We start from the raw sequence: 22,280 nt of genomic DNA on the forward strand, positions 1-22,280 counted from the left end.
AATTCCATCAGCAACATCCAGTTTATAAATTGGGGATTGACTCGAAAATTTAGATTTCTAATTCAATTTCCGTTCTCTTATCAAAGATTTCTGTTGGTTTAGTTTTGCATGGGGGGGGGGGACGACTACAAAATCTGATTTGAAGATTAATCAAATGTCATGGTGCATGGTTTTGTGTATAAATCCCTCTGAAAAGCCTCAAAAATCTTGTTACACAGAGTTCAAGATCTCTTTATTTTTTTGATATTTTATTCAAAGGATAGTAAACCATGAAACTGAAAATTGAAGTTCTCAGATCAAAGTCCAGGGGTGGATTTCACAAAGAGTTAAGACTAGTCTTATTTCTAGTTAGGACGAGTTACTCGTCCTAACTTAGAACTAGTTGTACGTTTTTAATATCTCCTAGGACTAGTCCTTAGTTAGGACTAGTCCGAACTCTTTGTGAAATCGACCCCTGGTGATGCAGATCTTGCGAATTTCTTTGCCAAAAATCTGTTCTTTCTTGGGGAACCAATCAACAACAAGATATTATTTTGTGTGATTTTTTGCCTGATTTACCCAATTCTGCTAAGCAAGATTTCCTGCGCTTAGAAGATTTTGTACTGCAGATTTTTACATCAGTTTAAAAGATAGATTGTGCTCTTTTCAAATATATACAAAAATATAAAATAATCTGGGTCAACAATAACTTATTTTGCTTGATCGCGTCACATATTATGTTTACTGTCATGCAAACTGTTTTTTATTACACAAACAAGGAAATTCTGGGATTTTGTTTGTTTCTTTAAAAAATAATGGTTAGATGATCAGTACATTCTCAGGCGAAAGGGAAACTGGTATTAAAAATAGGTCATTTTTTGAATGATTTTTCTAAAGTTTACTCAAGCATTCAAAGGAAGCAAACAATCTTTTTGATAATGTTTTTAGATTTATGCGCTAAATTTCCTTCTATTTTTTTGGTAGAATCATTTCCCTTTATCGTAAACTTTGTGAGTGGTTTTGTAAAATACCTAACTTCCTTGTTGGGCACATGATTCCTAATCATGTGATTGAGTATCAATTTAAAGGGATATTTCAAATTAAAATATCCTCTTATTTTTATTTATTTTTTATTTTGGCAAGCTTGTTTCGTACTTACTGATTTTGAGTCATATCTGCATATTTTGTTATTATGAGTGGATAAAGACAATGATAAAGAAACAAAATTATCAAAGAAATATCAGGATCTGAAAAGTACAAAATCTTCTAAGCAAAGGCAATCTTGCTAAGTAGGATCGAGTAACCGTTCAGAAATTCTCCTCAAATCTTAGATAGCGTTGTTGATTAGTTCCCTGCAAACTTTTGCTTAGGTAATTAGTTTAGTAATTAGCTCTATGAAATAAGGCTGTATCTGAATTGGTAGCTACAGCTTTTGGCTACAACTGTTTCTAAGGCTGTTGCCTGAGTTGCTTCAGTGCATGATGATGCAGAAATCTAGCCTTAGCCGTGGCTGCAGCCGCCAATTCAGACTTCCTTAGGCTCAGGTTTGGTAATTATCATGGTGGAGTTTCACAGACCAAAGTTTTTCAACATGAGCGTCCTTTATTCCACATTTCTGGAGTATCACACGATTGTGTTGAATTCAATATGCTGTCACAAATCTTAGTCTCCACTCAGTAATTGATATTGCAAAGTTAAGCCTCAAGAGGAAGCCCCTAATAGGCTGAAGTTACATCAGGAGTTAAGAGCGAACTGAAAGGAGACTAAGAGGAACTTTGATGCAGTAATTTAATATCCTGTCTGGAGACTGATCGCTAATTCATGAAATTAGCTGAGGTGTTTAAAGGCACTGGGGTCGATTTCACAAAGAGTTAGGACTAGTCCTAAGTTAGGAATAGTCCTAACTTAGGACAAGTCCTAACTTAGGACTAGTCCTAGGAGATATACAAATTGCATGGATAGTCCTAAGTTAGGACGAGTAACTGGTCCTAACTCGAGATAAGACTAGTCCTAACTCTTTGTGAAATCCACCCCTGGACACCTTTGGTAGTTGTCAAAGACCAGTATTCTAACTTGGTGTATCCGAACATAATGCATAAAATAACAAATCTGTGAACATTTGGGTTCAATTGGTCATCGAAATTGCAAGAAAATAACTAAAGAAAAACACCCTTGTTGCACATTTGCGTGTGCTTTCAGATGCCTGAGAAAAGCTTCAGATCTAAAGTCTTTTTAGATTCAAATATTTTAGTTAAAAATTACCTCTTTCTCAAACCTCTCCCTTGTTACATATATATTTTGAGAAATTACCAAACATGTCCAGTGCCTTTAATGGTTGGTATCGCTAAGCAGAGTACCGGCAGGGCACCAGTTTGTGAACAATACGCATAGTATTTTTGGCTGGCTACCTGTTTATGCTAAGCAGGATGGAGAGAGTGTGAGAAGACTTGTGACATGTAAATGATAGAAACTTTTAGCAATACTTAACATAATCTATTGTAATTTCCTGTGTTAAAGACAGCATTCTGTGTAATGACTTAAAAAATAATTTACAATTTTGTATGTGCATTTTTTTGTTTTGATGCATGAAAGTGTCTTTGTAACAATCTCAAAGTACTAATTTCAAAATGCATGTTGCATGAATGGGGCTTAAATTTAACATTTTCGTTTAATCTTGAATTGAGGAGTGTATTGTTCTTGTTGATCTACATATATCCAGCAGATGAAGTAGTACTAGAAGTGTGAGGGAGTTGTAATTTTGTGTCGCATCAAGTTCTTGTCCAAACAAGGCAACTTTTACAGGCAACTTGCAAGCAACCAACTGCAGTTTTTTTGTTTGCATTCTACAAGACCAATTTGGTAGCACAGGAGTTCATTTTTCAGACAATGTCTTATGATCCCCAAGAATAATATATGAACATTCAAAAAGTATTCTCTTCTTGGAGATTGCCTAAAACTGGTTGCCTGTGAATTGCCTTGTGTGACATGGCCATTACAGCTATGGTTTAACATTACCTCAACTCTCTTTAAAGATTTCTGTGTAAACAATTAACTCCTTTTTTTTTCTTGCCGCTCTAAAGATTCCCCCGATGTCGACCTCGACGCCCTCTTGGGCGACCTTTGTCAAATGGAGCAGAGCCTCAATGCGCAGATGGACAGCTGCGACGCAAACAGCAACGCCAACAGCAACTCAATACCACATTTCCCCAGTTACAACTACACTAGTAGCACGGACGCAGCGTCTATAACTCAACCCCCGCCGGTCATCCACACAGTGCCAGCGACGCCCCCGAGTTTCGTTCCATCGCCACCTAGCTTCACTCCGGACGATACCTTACCCCCTCCTCCAACCCCAACATCATCAAACGAAATCGTCGATCAAATGCCGCTACCCCCACCCCCATCAGCTGACACCCCGGACAGTGAGCCATCTACGCCCCCTCCCCCACCCCAACAGATGGTCATACCACCCCCACCGTCTGTCGTCACAGCGCCCCCAACCTCGCAGAAAACACCCCCTGAATCTTTAGCGATACAAACGAGAGAGGGAGTGTCTCCAGCGAAGGACTTCTCTCCTCTTAAGCCGAGCTTCTTGAGCCCTCGATCCCCACTCGGTCAACAAACACCAGTAAGTTTGCAAACTTTCTATTTTTGAAGTAACTCTCCTCTATCTCGATTTTCAGCGATATCTAAAAAACGCTACCACCTTTTGAAATGAAATTTCCAAAGGCTATTTGATTTTTATACATTTATACATTTTTATAAACATTTACAACAGATTGGTTCCAATAACAAAAGGTATACTTTGCCTTTAAATTTCACAAATTCCATGACTCACGTCTCCTCCATTTTCTCGTCAGTATTCCATGAGTGTTCGAGTCAAGCTTCAAGACTTTGAGGCCCAGCTAGCGAGCGACTCTACCCTGACGGAGGAGGAGAAAGCCTCCAAGTTGAAGGCCGAGAAGATCAAGATTGCCCTGGAGAAACTTAAGAAGGCCCGGGTACAGAAGGTAAACATCTTTCACTTCCTCAGGGCCCAATTTCATAGAGATGCTTAAAGGCAGTGGACACTATTGGTAATTACTCAAAATATTTATTAGCATAAAACCTTATTTGGTAGCGAGTAATGGGGAGAGGTTGATAGTTTGAAACATTGTGAGAAACGGCTCCATCTGAAGTAATTTAGTTTTCGAGAAAGAAGTGATTTTCCACGAATTTGATTTCGAGACCTCAGATTTAGAACTTGAGGTCTCGAAATCAAGCATCTAAAAGCACACAACTACTTGGGACAAGGATGTTTTTTTCTTTCATTATTATCTCGCAACTTTGATGACCGATTCAGCTCAAATTTTCACAGGTTTGTTATTTTATGCATATGTTGAGATACACCAAGTGTAAAGACTAGTCTTTGACAATTACCAATAGTGTCCATAGTGATTTCTCCATTTTTGTGGCTGAATTTTCTGTAGTTATAAAAACTTGCTTAGCACAGAAAATTAATGCTTTATAGTTTTACCAGTCGACAGTAAACAGCAATGAAGTTATGTGATTACTATGTACTGGTCACTTGATTTGTGGGACTGTCAACTTTGACATTGATGGTTGAGGTTGCTGTGAAATTATTCTTTATTGTACAAACCAACCAATGAAATCCATTGAATGGTGAAGCCAGTTCCTCTTGATTTCCTATAGAGAGAGTCAGGGCACTTAGTCTTGATAAACATTGGTTTAGTTTGGTGTATTTGTACTATTTTTTGTTTATTTAGAGTTCTGAGTCTGTTTATGAATCCACAATCTTTATCCCAGCCATGATCAGTTTTGTTAACACATTTCTTTAAAATAAATGTTTAGGTTTCGTTTTAGTTCACTGATCACATTAAACTTTCATTTACCAAGGAATAAAACACAAACAAAAGCTGTTGAAGAAATTTGTGATTTTTATTTAAGCGTTTCACACTTCCCTTTTAGTTTTGCTTACTTTACTTCCCGCTAAGACTCGTTTCCTGACGATTAAACTTTATCAATCTTTTAGTCTGTACTTTCCTGAGTTCTGTGAAGAAGCAAAAAACAGGCAAATCACTTAGGTGGGATTCAAACCCACGACCTTTGCATTGCTAGAGCAGATGTCTTACCACTAGACCCACCACTAGCCCAGTGGCTAGAGGCCTGGCGGCCAAGTGATTTGCCTGTGGACTTATTGTCAGGAAAGAATCGAGTAAACAGTGCTTAATACACAATGGTTTAACTGTGGTCGATCTCACAAAGAGTTAGGACTAGTCCTAACTTGGGACTAGTCCTAGGAGATATACAAATTGCATGGATAGTCCTAAGTTAGGATGAGTAACTGGTCCTAACTTGAGTTAACACTAGTCCTAACTCTTTGTGAAATCCACCCCTGGACACCTTTGCTAATTGTCAAAGACCAGAGTTCTCACTTGGTGTATCCCAACATATGCATAAAATAACAAATCTGTGAACATTTTTACTCAATTGGTTGTGGAAGTTCCAAGAGAATAATGAAAGGTAAAACACCCTTGTTGCATAAATGTGTGTGCTTTCATCTGCCTAATAAAAGGCTTCAGCTGAAGTCTTTCTTATTTGAGTGAAAAACTACATTACTTCAGAGGGATCCGTTTCTCAAAATGTTTTATACTATCAACGGCTCTCCATTGCTCAGTACCAAGTAAGTTTTTTTAGTAATTACCAATAGTGTCTCGTGCCTTTAAGGGTAAAAACAAATTGTATTCTTTATCCCCGATGCAACTATAACATTTATCAATCTCTCCTCGATCAGCTGATTATCAGGGTTTATGGCGATGACGGGAGTTCCAAGACCATGTTTGCAGACGAGACGATGACGTGCCGGCAAGTCGTCCACATCTTGGTGGAGAAGAACCATCTTGATGAGAGAGCAGACTGGGCTGTTGTGGAACAGATACCTGACCTCTATATGGGTAAGGTTCAAAGGTCAAGCTAAGCCCCTCACTAATTTTCACAAAAGGATGGGTTCAGATTATTAACTTCAGATTCAAACACTCTGTGAGATGTCGGTGGACTGTGCTTGGACAAATTCTCATACAAATTCAAACAGTGTTGCACATTTTTGTTTTCAAAGAAGTTTTTGTTATTAAGGAGAACTGAAAAAATTGTTCCAGAACCAACACTCCTCAAAAGAGATTAACACATGGTGCCACCACAAACCTCACTTAATTCAGGAAAAAAAAAAAACATCTGCAAGTAGGAAAAGCGTGTTTTACAAGCACTTCACATTTCCTCTCGAATGAGAGCAAGTTGAAGGCAACAGGATCAACCATCAAGTCCAACAGTTCTTTTGTTGCTTCAGAGTAAGATCAGGTATAGTAACAAGCCTCGAAACAACCCTCTTCACCCACAGCAATGTCCGTGGCTCCCTCTGCTTTTGCGCTGGTGCCCTTTGCAAAGTGCCAATACAAGTTTAATTTTTCCTCGTAGAATTCCCCTTACTTGAGGAAAATTGATGTGCCCCTTCAAGAGCAACGTTCAAGGCCTGTCGTAAGATAATCTTCTTTTTCCCTGTCTCCCCTTTCAGAGAGAGTTCTGGAAGATCAGGAGCACTTAGTGACCGACATCTTACTGCATTGGAAGCGAGACTCGACGAGTCGACTTCTGTTTACTGAAAGAAGGGAGAAGTATGCAGTTTTCAGAAACCCACAGGTATAAGAAAGAGTATCTATGTATCTCCTTCCCCCTTCCCCGTGTTTTCTGTTGCGCATGGAGGCTCTTGCATTATGCGCCTTATAAATGTATCAAATTGTTATAATTATGAATTTTTTCAGTATTCGACGAGGGTGAGTGTGATAACAAGTTTATCTTCCAGCCTCATTATGTCAAAGAGGTTAGGTTATGTGTTGGTTTTTAAAATTGAATTTTTGCGCTGACTGTATGCGGAGCGTGTCGCATTGACACTCACTGGGAGTAGGTTAACGTCTGATATCACACTCAGCTTCGAGCATCTGATTGGTGGATTAACTAGTACTGGAACATAATAGTATTACTTTTCATAATGTCTTAGAATTTCCTTCTGTCGACCCACACATCCCAAGTTGCGACAGAGTTTGCCGAGAAGTCCAAGCAGACGTTGATTGATGAATTCTTCTCTGAGGGAAGACAGGGCGTGCCTGAGATTGAGGGACCTCTGTACCTTAAAGCCGAGGGCAAGAAATCTTGGAAGAAATACTTCTTCATCCTCAGAGCGTCTGGGATTTATTACACTCCAAAAGGAAAGTCTAAGGTAGAGATTGTCGCTTTTATTTATTTTTAAGGCAGTGGACACTATTGGTAACTACTCAAAATAATTGTTAGCATAAAAACTATACTTGGTAACAAGTAATGGAGAGCTGTTGATAGTATAAAACATTGTGAAAAGCGGCTCCCTCTGAAGTAACATAGTTTTCGAGGAAAGAAGTAATATGATTTCGAGACCTCAGAATTAGATTTTGAGGTCCTGAAATCAAGCATCTGAAAACACACAACTTCGTGTGACAAGGGTGTTTTTTCTTCAATTATTATCTTGCAACTTCGACGACCAATTGAGTTCAAATTTTCACAGGTTTGTAATTTCGTGCATATGTTGAGACACCCCAACTGAGAAGACTAGTCTTCGACCACTACCAATAGTGTCCACTGTCTTTAAAGGATTATTTTTCTTTGTAAATTCTTCCTTGAGACACAGAAAGCATTGCTGTAACTCCCCATTTACACACCAAAAAATAAGGTATTAAAGAGTTTTGGTTTCAGTGGGAACATTGCCAAACTGTGGAACCTGGCCCAACTGTGGTGTGTATTTTAACTCTCCCTGATTCTGCAGAAAGTTCCCTAAAACAAATCAAACTCTCCATAATCTGATGAACAAATTTGAAAATCTTTCTGATTATGGAAACATTTGCCCTATATTGTTTAATGTAGTTTTCAATATCCCCCTTAGATATCGTACTGTCATTGTTGCAGTTTTGGCCAAAGAATGCTGAATTGAAATTGCAATAAATTTGCTTTCAATGATTTTTGCGAATTTGATGTTTAAAAATAGTGTGTATCGGAGAACCCTTGATTTAAATGTCTTCATTCGAGATATTGTATTAAGGAATTTTGTTCTTCTGTTTTTTTAGTCGTCTAAGGATTTGGTGTGCTTGGTGCAGTTTGAACATGTGAACGTCTACAGTGGAATAGGTTGGAAGAAGAAGTTCAAGGCTCCGTCTGACCACTGCTTTGCTCTCAAGGTAAGATTCGGGACCCGGAGAACTTTGTGTCTTGAGGGACGTGTCAAAAAGGGTTGTCTATCCAGGCCTGGGCCCAATTTCATAAAGCCTGTAAGCACAAAAATTTGCTTAGCATGAAATTTCTTCCTGGGTAAAAACTGGATTACCAACCAAATTTCCATTTGTTGCATATTGCTTGATACTGGTATTCAGCTGTTGTTTGCTTATCCTAAAAATAACGTGGCAATTTGGTTGGTAATCCTGTTTTTATCAAGGAAGAAATTTCATGTTAAGCAAATTGTTGTGCCTACAGACTTTATGAAATTGGGCCCTGCGCTAGCGATCACCGTTTGATGTATAAGACTACGTTCTAATTATTATGATCTTTTACTACCTGGCATGCAACTTTTCTGCTCATCAGCTGATTTCCTCGTTTTGAGTTTCTCAGCTGTGCTGTTGAAAATTGAGATTGAAAGACACTCTCACTTTCCCTGGCTCTTTCCATTTTTTGTTTTCCTTTTCATTTGATTTTTTATTTTTTTTATAGACAAACGAAAGTTGCATTCCTGCTGTACGAAAATATAAGCAATATCCAATTGCTAGATTATCCTAATTGAGCCGTTCTTAATGACTTTCCTGTTTGCAGCATCCACAAATCCAACAGAAGTCGAAGTACATCAAGTACCTGTCGGCCGAGGATTACCGCACCTGTCAACGATGGATGGCTGGAATCAGGATTGCAAAGGTCAGATCTTAGCGTCAGGGTCCAGGGGTGGATCATTCGTTAAGCTACTTGTCCTAACTTAGGACTAGCCTTAAGTTTTTAATATCTCCTAAGACTAGTCCCAAGTTAGGACTAGTACTAACTCTTTGTGAAATCGACCCCAGAGCTACTTTAGCGTAAAAATTATGCTTACCGGAATATGGTTACCAGTCAAAATACCATGTCCCATGAAACATTTCTGGCTGGTATCCTGCTCTTTGCTGCTAAGCAGACAATTTAAAAGCAATTTTATTGAAGCAAAAAATGTAGCTAAGCTCAACAAAATTTATGGGACCCTTCAAATTTGTATTATCATGGCCCAATTTCATAGAGCTGCTTAAGCAGAAAAATTGCCCACCAATTTTCTGCTAAGCAAAAATTAAAAGTGGGATACCAGTCACAGATTATACCCAAGACATGATGTTTTTGGCAGGTAACCTTATTCCGATTAGCATTATTTTATTTCTTACGATTGAAATTTTAACATGTTCTTTTTACCTGATAGATGCCTTGTTTGACATTGACCTTGGGCCCATGTCACACGTAGCAATGTACAGTCAACCAGTTCCAGGAAGAAAGGGCATTCACATTTCAATGTTCACATATTTTTTCTGGGGATCGTGTAGACTGTTTGAAGAGTGACTCCGATCCTTTCCTACCAAAATGATCCTGTAGGAAACATTCCAGTTGGTTGCCTCCAAGTTGCCTTCTTTGATGACAATACCCTTACTTTACAATTAGTATTTTTTGCTTACAGTACGGACGAGTAATGCTGGATAACTACATAGAGACTCAGCGTGAGATGGTCGACTACTCATCAAGTATCGAGAGTATGTCAACGAGCAGCCTTGGTGATAGCTCATCTATCTCCAGTATGCACTCGAGCGTCAGCAATCACAGTACTCAAAGCTCACTCGGTAAGTAGTTTGCCAATTTATTTTTGACTTCCGTGTACATACCTGCCAGTTGTTCAGATTTAATTGGAATTGTCCAGATGTCTTAGTTACGGGTCGCAAGAAATCAGGAGATTTCTGACAAAAGACAGCAATGAACCAAATCAAAAGAATTCTGGCAAAAGAGAGTGCCATTTGTTTGCGCCAGAATTGATTTTCTTTCGGGATACAGTGATGTTTGTACACTGTACATCAATTGTGTCTGTACATTTAATAAGCTTTACTCTCACGGCTTCTTGCGTCGTGGACTCGTAAAACTGGTGTTCATATTTCTGAGGTTTCAATGTTGGCAGGTATGCGGTTATTGTTTAACTGTTTCTACCAATTCCAATCTGTACTATGAGCCAATCTGTAAAATGCAAAACTGCTAAGGAAAGTGTGTTGTCATAATACCAAAAGTCGAGATAAGCAACTCATCTTTAAGATGAATCTGAGCACTTTGTAAAATCAAGCCCAGGGCTCGATCTCATAGAGCTGCTAAGCACAAACAATTTGCTTAGCATGAAATTTCTTCCGTGATAAACAGAATTACCAACGAAATTTCTATTTGTTGCATATTGCTTGTTACTGGTATTCAGCTTTTGTTTGCTTATCTCGAAAGTCACGTGGAAATTTGGTTGGTAATCCTGTTTTTATATATTAAGGAAGAAATTTCATGCTGAGCAAATTTTTGTGCTCAGCAGCTCTTTGAAATTGGGCCCTGGAGAGTTGTGTTAATTTGTTCTTGACTTGTTTGGGTTTTTGTTTTTTTTACGTGAAAGGTTCTGGTGTGAGTCCGAGTGGCAGCACACTGAGCGTTCCTCCGATGCAGGCGAGCATTAATCCAGCACGACAAGGCAGTATGGGTAATATGTTTGCCAGCGCCTGGAAGAAAGGAAGAGAAAAGGAAAGCCAAGTGGACTCCCCTAACATGGTAACTTTTAAAAACGTTAACAAAGAAATTTCCAAAAGGCGATCCTGTTCTGTCTTTAAAGACAGTGGACACTATTGGTAATTGTCAAAGACTAGCCTTCACAGTTGGTGTATCTCAACATATGCATAAAATAACAAACCTGTGAAAATTCGAGCTCAATCGGTCATCCAACTTGCGAGATAATAATGAAAGAAAAAATACCCTTGTCACGCGAAGTTGTGTGCGTTTAGATAGTTGATTTCGAGACTTCAAGTTCTAAACTTGAGGTCTCGAAATCAAATTCATGGAAAACTACTTCTTTCTTGAAAACTATGGCACTTCATCAACCTCTCCCCATTTCTGGTCACCAAGAAAGGTTTTACGCTAATAATTATTTTGAGTAACTACCAATAGTGTCCACTGCCTTTAACTCAGACTCTGATTCAGACTTGATCTTGATGTTGAAATTCGTCTACTTATTCCACAACATTCTAGATTTGTTGTTCTGAATTTACGACACGTGGCGTGTCGTGGCGGAGTGGTTAAGAGCACCGGACTCAAGCTCTGAGTCCCATTCTTGACACTTGTGTCTTTAAGCAAGACACTTAACCATTATTGCTGCCTCCTTCGGATGGGACGTAAAGCCAAAGGTCCTGTGTGTGGTGTAATGTGCGTAAAGAAACCAGGGCTCGATTTCACAAAGAGTAAGGACTAGTCCTAACTAAGGACTAATCCTAGGAGATATGAAAACGTATGGCTATTCCTAAGTTAGGACGAGTAACTCGTCCTAACTCGAGATTAGACTAGTCTTAACTCTTTGTGAAATCCACCCCTGTGCACTTAACAGAAAGAGAAGTGTCTCGCATATGCAAGCAAAGCTTCAAAATCAATGTATTTTTTTATGTTTTTATTTGTCTCCGTGCCTTGAGCATCGAACAGTTTAGATTTGTGGCTACAAATCTGTATTATTACTAATATTATTATGAATCTGCTTGCACAAACCTTTTTTTCTTTCTTTACAGGATCGTTACAATTCACCCGCACAAGGAGAAAGGATTCCTGATGAGGTAGAATAGACTTCTCAATTTGTTGTTTCCAGATTTTAGTTTTTATTTTATTATTTGTTTTGCTCTTAAATTTGCATAAACTTATACCCTGGTGTTTTAACGCCTAGAAAAATGTCCACTGTTTTTAGAGGAATATCAATTCCTACCCTCAGCTCCCCTGAGTTATTCTCATCTAAAAAGTTTTCTTTTTGTAGCCCCCTTACCAAGAGTGGCTGTTAGCCTTGTTTGGGGCAAACTTACCTAACAAAAATAAAAAAGGTTTCTATGTTCCCAAAACTCGTCTGGCAAGTTACGGAGACCGTGCCTTTTCCAGCTGCGCACCACGTCTCTGGAATTCCTTGCCAGACGAGCTGAGGGGCACACCTGATCTGTCTACATTCAAACACAACCTCAAGATGCATCTGTTCAATTTGTCAGCTTGCTAGCATCCAGTGCCTTTGAATGGTACCATTCCAGATACAGTGCGCCTTATAAATTGAATGTTATAATTATTATTTTGTTTTCTTGTCTTAACAGGGAACCTTCCAGTTTAAACCTCCTCTGGTCAAACCCTCTCAGCCTCCAACTCAGCCGTCCCAACCCAAAGACTCCCCCATCGATAACGACATGGAGCGAACCCTGATGGAACTGGAAATGAACCTGGCTCGCGACCAAGAGTCTGCCCAACAGGTACTAGCACCGCAGGTGTCGTTACCCCCCTCTATCAAGACAAATCTGAACAACTCCAATGCCCGGCCAGTCCATGTCAAGGTCACGGCTAGAAATTCAGACGCGGTGACTGTAAAAGTCACCCCGCAACCTTCAAACGGGGGCACAAGACACGAGCCACGGAGCTGCCCGCCTCCCACTGCTCCCAAACCTCATACTACCACCACTACTCCTTGCATTTCATCCACTAACCAAATCTCGCCAAGCGCGGAAACGAACCTTAAACAGACCTCTTCTATTATAAGTTCAAGGCCGAGGGAAACGAACCTCGTAAGGAGCGAAAGTAAGAGGGTTCAGTTTAAGGAGGTCTTGGAGGAAAACATCCCAGTCCGAGGCAGAGCTGCCGAAAAGGAGCCAATTGCATCCCCGCCCAATTCCCCGTTGAAGCCTATCTTGAATACAACTCCCGCCCCGCCCTCCTCACCGCATCCCACCTCCACCTTCTCACCCCTCTCCTCCCCGTCTCAACCCCTTCACTCCGCCTCAAACACCTTCCACTCAACCTTCTCATCACCTCACACCACTAACATTAACAAAACTCATCAACCAGCGAGTGGAGGGTTGACAAATATGGTGAGACAACCCAGGGCACTACCCGTCATGCCACCCCAGAGTAACGGTTACGGTCACGTTCAGCAGGCAACTCCGCAGCAAGCACCTCCAAGGCAAGCTAATTCTTCTTTCCTTGCAGAACTGAACAGCGCCCTTAAGCCCAACAAACCAGGGGGTCTGTCGGGGAAACCACCAGTCTCCCCAAGACCCCCTCTCTCCCCAAAGCCAAAACCGCACAGGCAAGAAATTACACCGCAACAAAATACTAGTAGACAGGGGGTCCCATCCTCCCCATTGGCACACTCAGCATCACACAATGCACATAAAGATAACACATCCACATTCAATAGCACCCCCAAGTTGCAATCGTTTTGTAAACAGGGTTCCCCAACCCCTCTAAGGGTGCGTACGCCCAGTTCCCCTGTTGTACCCCCAAAGGTAAACAGTACACCTACAAACAAGCCCCCGTCCCCACGGGTCCGGAATTCGCCACCCTCTTCTCCTGCAACCCAAGGGGCGATATTTGTCTTGCCCCCTTCCCCAAGCACCCAGCTGAAGCGGGCATCAGTGGTGGGTAACCAGGTCAAACGAAGTGTGTCTAACAGGGGCGCCAAGCCACCCCCACTACCAAGGCGAGATGGGGGTACACAATTAAGTTCCGGACAGGTCGAGAAAAAACAACCCCCTCCCCCACCCCAAAGGACCACATGATAAATTTGACCTTCTTAATACTCAATTTTCTACACCATCATAGGAATATTGTATCACAAATTTAACCCCACCAAACATTTTTATGAAAAGGTTATCCATTTCAGACAATTTTTAAAAACAACAAATTAAATTAGATTTTTATACTGTTACCCCAAATCTGTACATAGGCTTCGTGATTCTTCTAAAATAATATTTACAAGTAAAAGCTATTATTGGAAACAGAAAGTGTACATAAAAGGTATTTTTGGAAATTTTAAAGATGTTTGTAACAGTCGTGTGAGTGTTTTTTAAACACCAAATCATTGTGACAGGGTTTTTTGGAGGCTTCTTGTACAGGAATTGTAAAACCAAAATTAAGAAACAACAGCTAAGAAAACAACCTGAACAGTTTTCGTTTATCAACTTTAAAATGAAGTTAAAATATTTTTGTACAAATGAACATATTATTGGTAGGATTTATATAGCAACTTTTAAGATGCGCATGTTTTAGCACAATTTTAAAATGTTTTTTTAGGCTAAGATAAAGTAGAGACCTGAAAACATAGGACTCATTTTATGAGAAAAACATACATAGCAGTTAGAATAGACGAGAAAAACAGTCTTTCTAGTGTTTTCATACACCTTTTTCATACTTGACAGTTGTCTGAATTTAGTATTACAAAATGTCTTTCTCTTTTCGTATCAGTTGCTACCAATTAAGGAGTATATTGTAAACAAGAACAATAGTTGTTTATTTCATTTCTAAATTGGTGATTTAGTTGGTTCGTTTTTTCGTGTGACACAAGAAACTGCACAAATCTTTCTTGTTGAAATACTTTGTCAATTTTTGTAGCTTTTTACGATGTTTCGGAAAGTTAAACGATGAGCTAGGGTTGTTCTAAACGGTAAATACAGGCATCGACTCAAAACAAGAAAACAACAAACTGACATTATTTTTGATCACATTGCATACTGAATATTCATAGGATTTCATGGTTGCTATGGCAACTAGACAAAATGACCACCAAAGTTCAGGTTTAGTATAAAACAAACAGTTGGTGTTTAAATCGAATTACTCAATTCTAATATTAGTCTTTCAAACTTTTTCCTAAATAACAATCATATTTTTGTTGTTGGATGGACCAAAACTTTTAACAAGCTCCTTTTTTACATTTGATTGGTCATTCATGGGTTGATAGTCTCGTTAACAATGTTTCCCTCTTTCACACACTGTCAACTTCATTGGAGTAACTTTTTTTGTTTTCTAACAAGGATTTGTGTTTTTAGTTTCATTATTTTCCCCACATAATATGTCATATTCAGTGGACACTTTCATCTGACTTCATCTGTTAACACTTATTTCATGTTTGTCAATCACCCAGTTATAATAACCCTTTTTGAATTAAAGTCTTTTTAAATTTCATAAATAAGGGGCTAAAAAATTACTTGATACTGTCGGCTCTGTGTTTAAGACAAAATTTCCAAAAGTCCAAGGGGCAATTCCACTGCTGTTCACACTATGCTGACCTTAGATATAAAAACTAGTAAAACATTTAGTTTGATTTTATTTATTTATTTTTGAAAATCTATCTGGTAATGTATAACAATAATGTTTTATATCTGTGGTCAGCATTGCGTGAATATCCGTGGAATGAACCTGAGGGTGGTTGAGGGTCGTAACATTTCATTCTTCTCGGAAGTATGGTACACGTCCAGGGAACGATTTCACCCATCAATTTTCCATGTTGAATGTGAACTTGTTTTTATGCTCACTGAATGCTAATTTTGAGTTGCAATAGAACCATTGCAAAACACGCAACACACTTGCCCCCGCTTCTCCTGTCAGCCATTTTGGGTGTCAAAACGACACAAAAGAATGGTACTCGTGTTTACGCACCTCTGAACAATGCGCATCAACCATTTCTGGCTTATGTGGGAGTCCATTCCTTTTGTGCACGTTTTGGCACACAAAAATGGTGGACAGGAGATGCGTGTGTATGTGCGCTGCGCGTTGTGCATAGGGTCTATTGATACATTTTGTGAAGCATTTTGGGAAATCATTCGCTGGTACAGTGGCATTTCTTCGTCGGAGCACTGTGACTACCTCTACTCTCACTCTGCTAGTCTACTGGGAATTCTGATTGTCTTACACTACACAGGGCAGGTTGTATCAAAGTATGAATCTCAAATCGGCTGGAATTGCAATTTCTATTGTTTTTTCCATGCAGGGACAGTGACAGCAGTGCCTCGAGCTGAGCCCACGTTCCGCACTAGAGGGCGCTATAAACTCCCCCAATGAATTCCTAAAGCAACGTCCTTGAGTTTGATGATGCAAACTGTGTGATGAAAATTAATGGCAGATCCAGTGTGGTGTGAAAAGGAGGGGAAACTACCCTACAATAGAAAGAGTCTGTAGAGAGAGGATTGCAAATGGAAAGCGTTATTTTTAATAATTGGGTATCCAAAATGTGATGTAAATTGAAAATAAGAATTTGTTTTAGTTTTTTTTTTTTAATAAAGTTAAAATGAATACAAAAATTCACCTTTTAAAAAATTGATGTGAATTACAATAAATGTTTTCAGATCAGATTAACTGAAAACATTTAGTGAATGAAAAAGAAAAGGTCCACAAGACGCCTGTTGCTTGATCAAAAGCCCAGCCTCTTTGACCAAAGAGGTAAATGGGGAGTGGTCATGGTCAAATTGTTGACCTGCTACACAGATTTACTGCGCTTTCATTTTGGGGTTGATTTTGAAGATTAAGATCACCCCCCTCATGCCTTCCATGCTTCGCTTTTAAATTTATGAAGTACGGCAGAATGTCTCGTAAATCATCTTCACCATCTCCTCTTTTCTGTTCTCATTTTTTTTACTTTGCACCCATCTTCATCAAAAGTACGAACCACCCGTACCATTTGGAGAGAAACAATCGTTTAAAAAAGTTATTTTTGCAAGAAACCCTCCTTTTATTGTTATTATTCTTATTTTTGTTTTTTTGGTGTTGGGTTGGTTTGGGAAGGAGGTTGAATCTCCTTTCACCTATTCTGGATCTGCTTTTGTTTTGATGAAAAGGTCAATGACCTGTGCTTCCAAAATTTGTTTATACTTTGTTGCTGGAAAAAGTTCCCTGCACGATGCTCCTATTTCAAAGGAATTGATCATGAATTAAGTTTTTCCATATGTCGTTACATTTGAATGCCCACTGAAATGTTTACTGAAACTATTGAAAATGATTATATTTGTTTTCTCTGCGTGTTAGTGTGTATGAAATTCACCCGTTTCTTCTTTGCACCCCTACAGGACAACGAGAGTTGAGTTGACCAATCAAAGAGGCCATCAGCATGTGCCGTGGTCTCGCATGCAGTATTCCATCTAGATGTGGCATGTCATTATTTGTTTCTGCACTGGTACACAACCCCCCACTTTACAGGGGGACCGTGGAGTTCCCATCCCAAATCCCAAATGTTCTCATCGTAAACAAAACAACATTGTTCACTTGTTGACTAACAGTCTTGTGCCCTGGCTTTTCATTGTACTTTTACAGTTTGTGGGTAAAATTTCATCAGACTAACATGAAGTACTGTACTTCAAAAGGAGAAGTAATTATTGGACTGAATTCTTCGTAGTTTTGTATCTTTTGAAACGAAACAAAATCACCCAGAATACTTAAATTTTTAAAACTTTTTGTTTTGCTATAACCTTTTTTTAATTTTGTTTATTTATTTATTTGTTTTATTATCATTTTGCTAAAATTATTCAGAGGAGTAGCTCTGAAATATTGTCTTCAACTTGTAGCGACACTTATGTGGGCGTTACATAATATCAGTCCATGATAAAATTAAAAGAAACTAAGTTCAAGTACAATACATTTTATTTCCAAACTGAAGAGTATAACATAAGTTCCAAAAGGCAATCCAAATAAACATTTGGGATGAAGGTTCTCCACACAATCCCCCCTGGGATAAAGGTTGTTCCTCACCATCTTGTTCCTCACCATCTCTGCATGATTACACTGCACACGCTCAGTCAGTGTCTTCTTCTGGATCTCGTCTATCTGACCGCTCACCGAGAAGTTTTGAGTTTGCATGGTTGTAAATAGCAAAGTTTGTTTTAGTTCTGTTGTTTTTGTTTTATTTTAGCTATGCCTTGTTCATTTTAGTAAGGTTTTTGTTTCCCTACATGGCAATGATGCACAATGCACCCACACTTAAGAAGAAGAGGAAGAACATTGTAATGAAAAAAACTAGACTTTGTGTTTGTCCAAGAGACAACCACAAAGCATTTTTGACACTATATTCTAGCTTATTTAACAAGAAAATTTGTTAGACAATCATGTAGATCCATCAATTGACAATTAAAACTAAAGCTAAAGTTCCTGAATTCTTAAAATAACTCGAACCTAATTCAAATTGTGTATTTGAATGCCGTCTCAAACTGTTTTCCAATGGATGAATCATACTTTATCAAAAAGTTCACTCAATCTTTATTAAACATTTTAGATTCTATATTTGATATTTTCAAAAGACTTTTTCTGATTTGAATTCAAAAGTCAGCATCCAACTTTAGACAGTTGTGAAAACTTGTCAACTTGTCAAAATTTATCAAAAATAGTTTGAATATTAGTTGACTGATATTTTTAGAACTTACTATTTCAATCTTTAAAAGTGCAAAGCTGTTTCATTGACGACACAGGGACAGGAATTCTAGTTAACTGATTTGGACAAGTCTACCAGTGCTCTGTGCAATTTTTAGTTTGTTGTGTTTTTTGTTTTGTGTCTTCTTTACTTTTACAGCTTCATGCAGCAGCTGTTTAAGGAAATTTTAATTACAAAAAGATGATAAAATCTCTACCAGTTATAAATCAATTAGCTATTTAATTAAGTACTAGATTGTAATTTTATAAATATATCAATTTTGAAAGTTTTGTATTTGACAACAACTGAAAAAGAAATGATTTCAGTTTGTTTACATTTAATATTATATGCTCTTTTAACTCTAATGTTCCTAAAGGTGGTACAAAGGCAAGATTTAATATCATGCCCACTTGGGCTAACAGGTACTAATCTGGGGTACAAACTCCCTATCCGTACCATCACGTTTGTATTAAGGGGACTTCCAAAGATTCTGAACTGTCTTAAAGATCATAGCCCTCTTACATATGACGATGTCTTAAGCTCAAACATTATGGTTTGAGAGTTGTGTGTGTGACGTGTGACGAGCAACACTGCTGGTATGAGGTCACGCGCACGCTTTTACACACAAAGAACAGGGCCCAATTAAATATTGCTGAACGATTTCCTGCTAAGCAGAAATGAGTAGGATACCAGTCAAAAATTGTGCACTTGACATCAAAGTTTGGCTGGTAACCTTATTCTGGTAAGCAAAAAATGTGTTGTGCTTAGCTACTTTTTGTGCTTAAGCAGCTCAATGAAATTGAGCCCTGGCTGTGTACAATGAGTCTGTCTGCTTTTGCCTGAGTGAGGGCGCTGTTTCTGAGAGTGTGACGTCATACACAAGGGGTCTGTAACAGCAGCCAGATGTGCAACTTTTCAGGGCCCAATTTCATAGAGCTGCTTAAAGGAACACGTCTTGGATCGGACGAGTTGGTTTATAAAAAGCGTTTAAAACCGTTTGTTATGAAATGTATAGGGTTAGAAAGATGTTTTAAAATTAGAATATAATGATCCACACAAGTATCTCTCAAAATTGCACGGTTTTCTTTTTACGTCGCGAACTATCACGGTCGGCCATTTATGGGAGTCAAACTTTTGACTCCCATAAATGGCCGACCGTGTTATTGGACGAGGTAAAAAGAAACCACGCAATTTCGAGGCATACTTTGTGTAGATCATTGTATTCTACTTTTACATCATCTTTCTAACCATATGCATTTTATAATAAACAGTCATAAAATGCTTTTCAAAGACCAACTCGACCGATCCAAGGCAACCTGTTCCTTTAAGCAACAAAATGTCAACTGAGCAGAAACGAGCAGAATACCAGTCACAAATGGGGAATATTTGGGACGCTTGGTGGCGGCAGACTTACAGGTAAATCCATTGTTCTCGGTAATGTGCGCACCCTCAGAACTACAGAAACAATTCAAAGTTACCTGGGCCCAATTTCATGGCTCTGCTTATCGCTGAATTCTGCGCTTACGATCACAATTCGCCGCATATGTGCAAGTGCCGAATTTCTGCGCTAGCCTTGTAAGCATAAATCGCCTAGTAACGAGGAGTACGCATGCGCAGAGGCCAACATTTCACCGCTAACTTGGAAATACCCTTGTGGTAAGCACAGATTTCCCTGCTTCCATAAGTGCTGATTCTGTGCTAACGGTAAGCAGAGCCATAGACCTTATCGCAAATACCAATGGGCAAGCGCAGACTGTTGTATGAGGTGCATTGTGGGATATATATGGATCAAATTTAGATACCAGCAAGACCACAATGCACCTAATTCCAAGCTTTACGCGCGCCCCGGTATTTGCAAAAAGGTGTATGAAATTGGGCCCTGGTAAGTCTGCTGCCACCTAGTGTCCCAAAGTCTCCCATTGTACATGTGACATGGTGGTTCGGCTGGTAATTCTATTCTGGTAAGCATGATTTTGAAACTAGAAAAAACACAGTACAAAGTTGTGCTTTAAAAGGCCTGGAAATATATCCTTTTTTGACAAACTGCATGCCTAGCAAGAGATCCGTCGGGAATTGAATGTCAACTCAAAGTAGAAGTTGATTTAATGCTATGACCACCCCATTTTTTCTGGTTCGGGTCTTAGCCACGCCCCTTTGGAGTGGCTAACATTTGGTCCTTGCACGTTATGTAAATATTGTGACCTTTTGTCCTATATGTGGTTACTCGACCTGTATTTGTGAAAATCTATGCATATAATAACATTTCTTTTATTTATTTAAATTGTCCATCTCTGTATATTTTCCCCCCAGTATGTGTATGTAATGCCCCTATTTGTTCAATCTTGGGTTATAAATCTTTTAATAGCAGTGTTCTGAAATATACCTGAATATTAAACGTTGGCACTTGTCTGATTTTTGTTTCCATGACAACAAGGGTAGGTTTTGACGTTGCTGGGTTGTTTGACTTAGATTTTGGAAATGTGATTAATGTAATTGAAACCTGGGTTATTAGAAATTACGTATCAATGTAAAAATATATATCTTAAAGTATGAAATTATTTTTTCCTAATATTTTGTAAATTTCTAGTGTAATCATAGAATGCTGTTTACTATGGTACTTTGGATGTTCTGCAATTTTGTTGCATATTTTATCAGAAATTATCAAAGAATAATAAATTATTCCTTGCAATTTACGGAGTTTAATGAAGGACTGAATCACGTTAAAAAATCAGAGGCTGTTCGAATAATTATCATTTGAAGTTCATATTCTATTAACAATTGTTTATATAATCAGGTCTCGATTTCACAAAGCACTATTGTTCATCTTAAAGGTAGGGTTCATCTTTTGGCAATGTTGTGCTGATGTGTTGGCAAAGTTATCAAAAATTAGACTATGAAAGTCACAAAATGAATATTTCCGTTAAAGAAACGTTACAGAATCGGTAAGAACAAAACCCGTCTGTAGATCACAGATTCACAGCAAACTTACACGGTCTAATGATGATGATAGTAGAAAACGTTACAAAACCTGCTTAGCACCAAAAACATGCTTAGCACTCAAAGTGATAAGCAAAGACAATGCATGCCAGCAGAAACAAGTTACAGGCCCAACTGGCATAATGTTTACGGTATTGTGACCACCAGTGCCATCCTTATTCACAATGTCTTCTACTCAACTTGATAGAGCTGCTTAAGCATCAACAATTGCTTACCAGTGTATCTGATATTAAAGTATGCCGAGATTAAATGACCTGGGGTCACTTCACAAAGAGTCAGGACTAGTCTTATCTCAAGTTGGGCCGAGTTATCTTCCTAAATTTTAATATCTCCTGTGGCTAGTCCCTAACTTTTTGCGAAATCAACCCCCGATAATAGAGGTATCTAAAGTGACACTGACCCAGCACCCCCCCCCCCCTTTTTACCAGTTACCACATGTTTACAACATCAATATATGAACCAAAGGTTACATATTGAAATCATAAATTTCTGTCTTTATTAAACCCTGTTCCTGTGTAATACATTTTATGCTAATGACTATACGCGTGAGGTGAAGACCTCTATGCCTGTATAAATAAATAAATAAACTAATTGAAAATCAAATCTGAAGTGGTTCGATTGAGTTTGAGTTCGTTTTATTTCTGATTCTGACACTTCTCGCCTCCTGGAAACCAAAACCAGTTTTCAAGCTTCTCAAGTCGCACCTTTTCTCATTTTTGCTCCCCAAACCTGGAGTGTACTCACCATCTCAATCAGAGAATCTGACTCTATCGAATTCAAGAAGTGTATCGAGTGATACCCAATCTATTGT

General features: G+C 38.7%; 1 protein-coding gene across 7 annotated transcripts in view; it reads left to right on the plus strand.

Moving 5' to 3' along the window:
• Nucleotides 1-22,055, plus strand: part of LOC139948673 (ras-associated and pleckstrin homology domains-containing protein 1-like) — a 71,310-nt gene extending 49,255 nt beyond the window's left edge. For 4 of the 7 annotated variants that reach the window (XM_071946906.1, XM_071946907.1, XM_071946908.1 and 1 more), the window contains 12 exons: nucleotides 3,060-3,607; nucleotides 3,840-3,989; nucleotides 5,774-5,933; nucleotides 6,548-6,672; nucleotides 7,031-7,249; nucleotides 8,124-8,234; nucleotides 8,860-8,958; nucleotides 9,734-9,893; nucleotides 10,691-10,842; nucleotides 11,844-11,888; nucleotides 12,405-13,261; nucleotides 17,139-22,054. In XM_071946906.1, coding sequence (XP_071803007.1) covers nucleotides 3,060-3,607; nucleotides 3,840-3,989; nucleotides 5,774-5,933; nucleotides 6,548-6,672; nucleotides 7,031-7,249; nucleotides 8,124-8,234; nucleotides 8,860-8,958; nucleotides 9,734-9,893; nucleotides 10,691-10,842; nucleotides 11,844-11,888; nucleotides 12,405-13,261; nucleotides 17,139-17,214 — 2,702 coding nt within the window. In that variant the 3' untranslated portion in view covers nucleotides 17,215-22,054. Of the gene's footprint in view, nucleotides 1-3,059; nucleotides 3,608-3,839; nucleotides 3,990-5,773; nucleotides 5,934-6,547; nucleotides 6,673-7,030; nucleotides 7,250-8,123; nucleotides 8,235-8,859; nucleotides 8,959-9,733; nucleotides 9,894-10,690; nucleotides 10,843-11,843; nucleotides 11,889-12,404; nucleotides 16,030-16,066 lie in introns of those variants that run through there. The other 3 variants (XM_071946911.1, XM_071946910.1, XM_071946905.1) reach the window with 3 other exon arrangements.
• The last annotated feature ends 225 nt before the right edge of the window (nucleotides 22,056-22,280 follow it).

Source organism: Asterias amurensis, chromosome 16 (assembly GCF_032118995.1).
Source record: "Asterias amurensis chromosome 16, ASM3211899v1".
In the NCBI taxonomy this organism is placed as follows: Eukaryota; Metazoa; Echinodermata; class Asteroidea; order Forcipulatida; family Asteriidae; genus Asterias; species Asterias amurensis.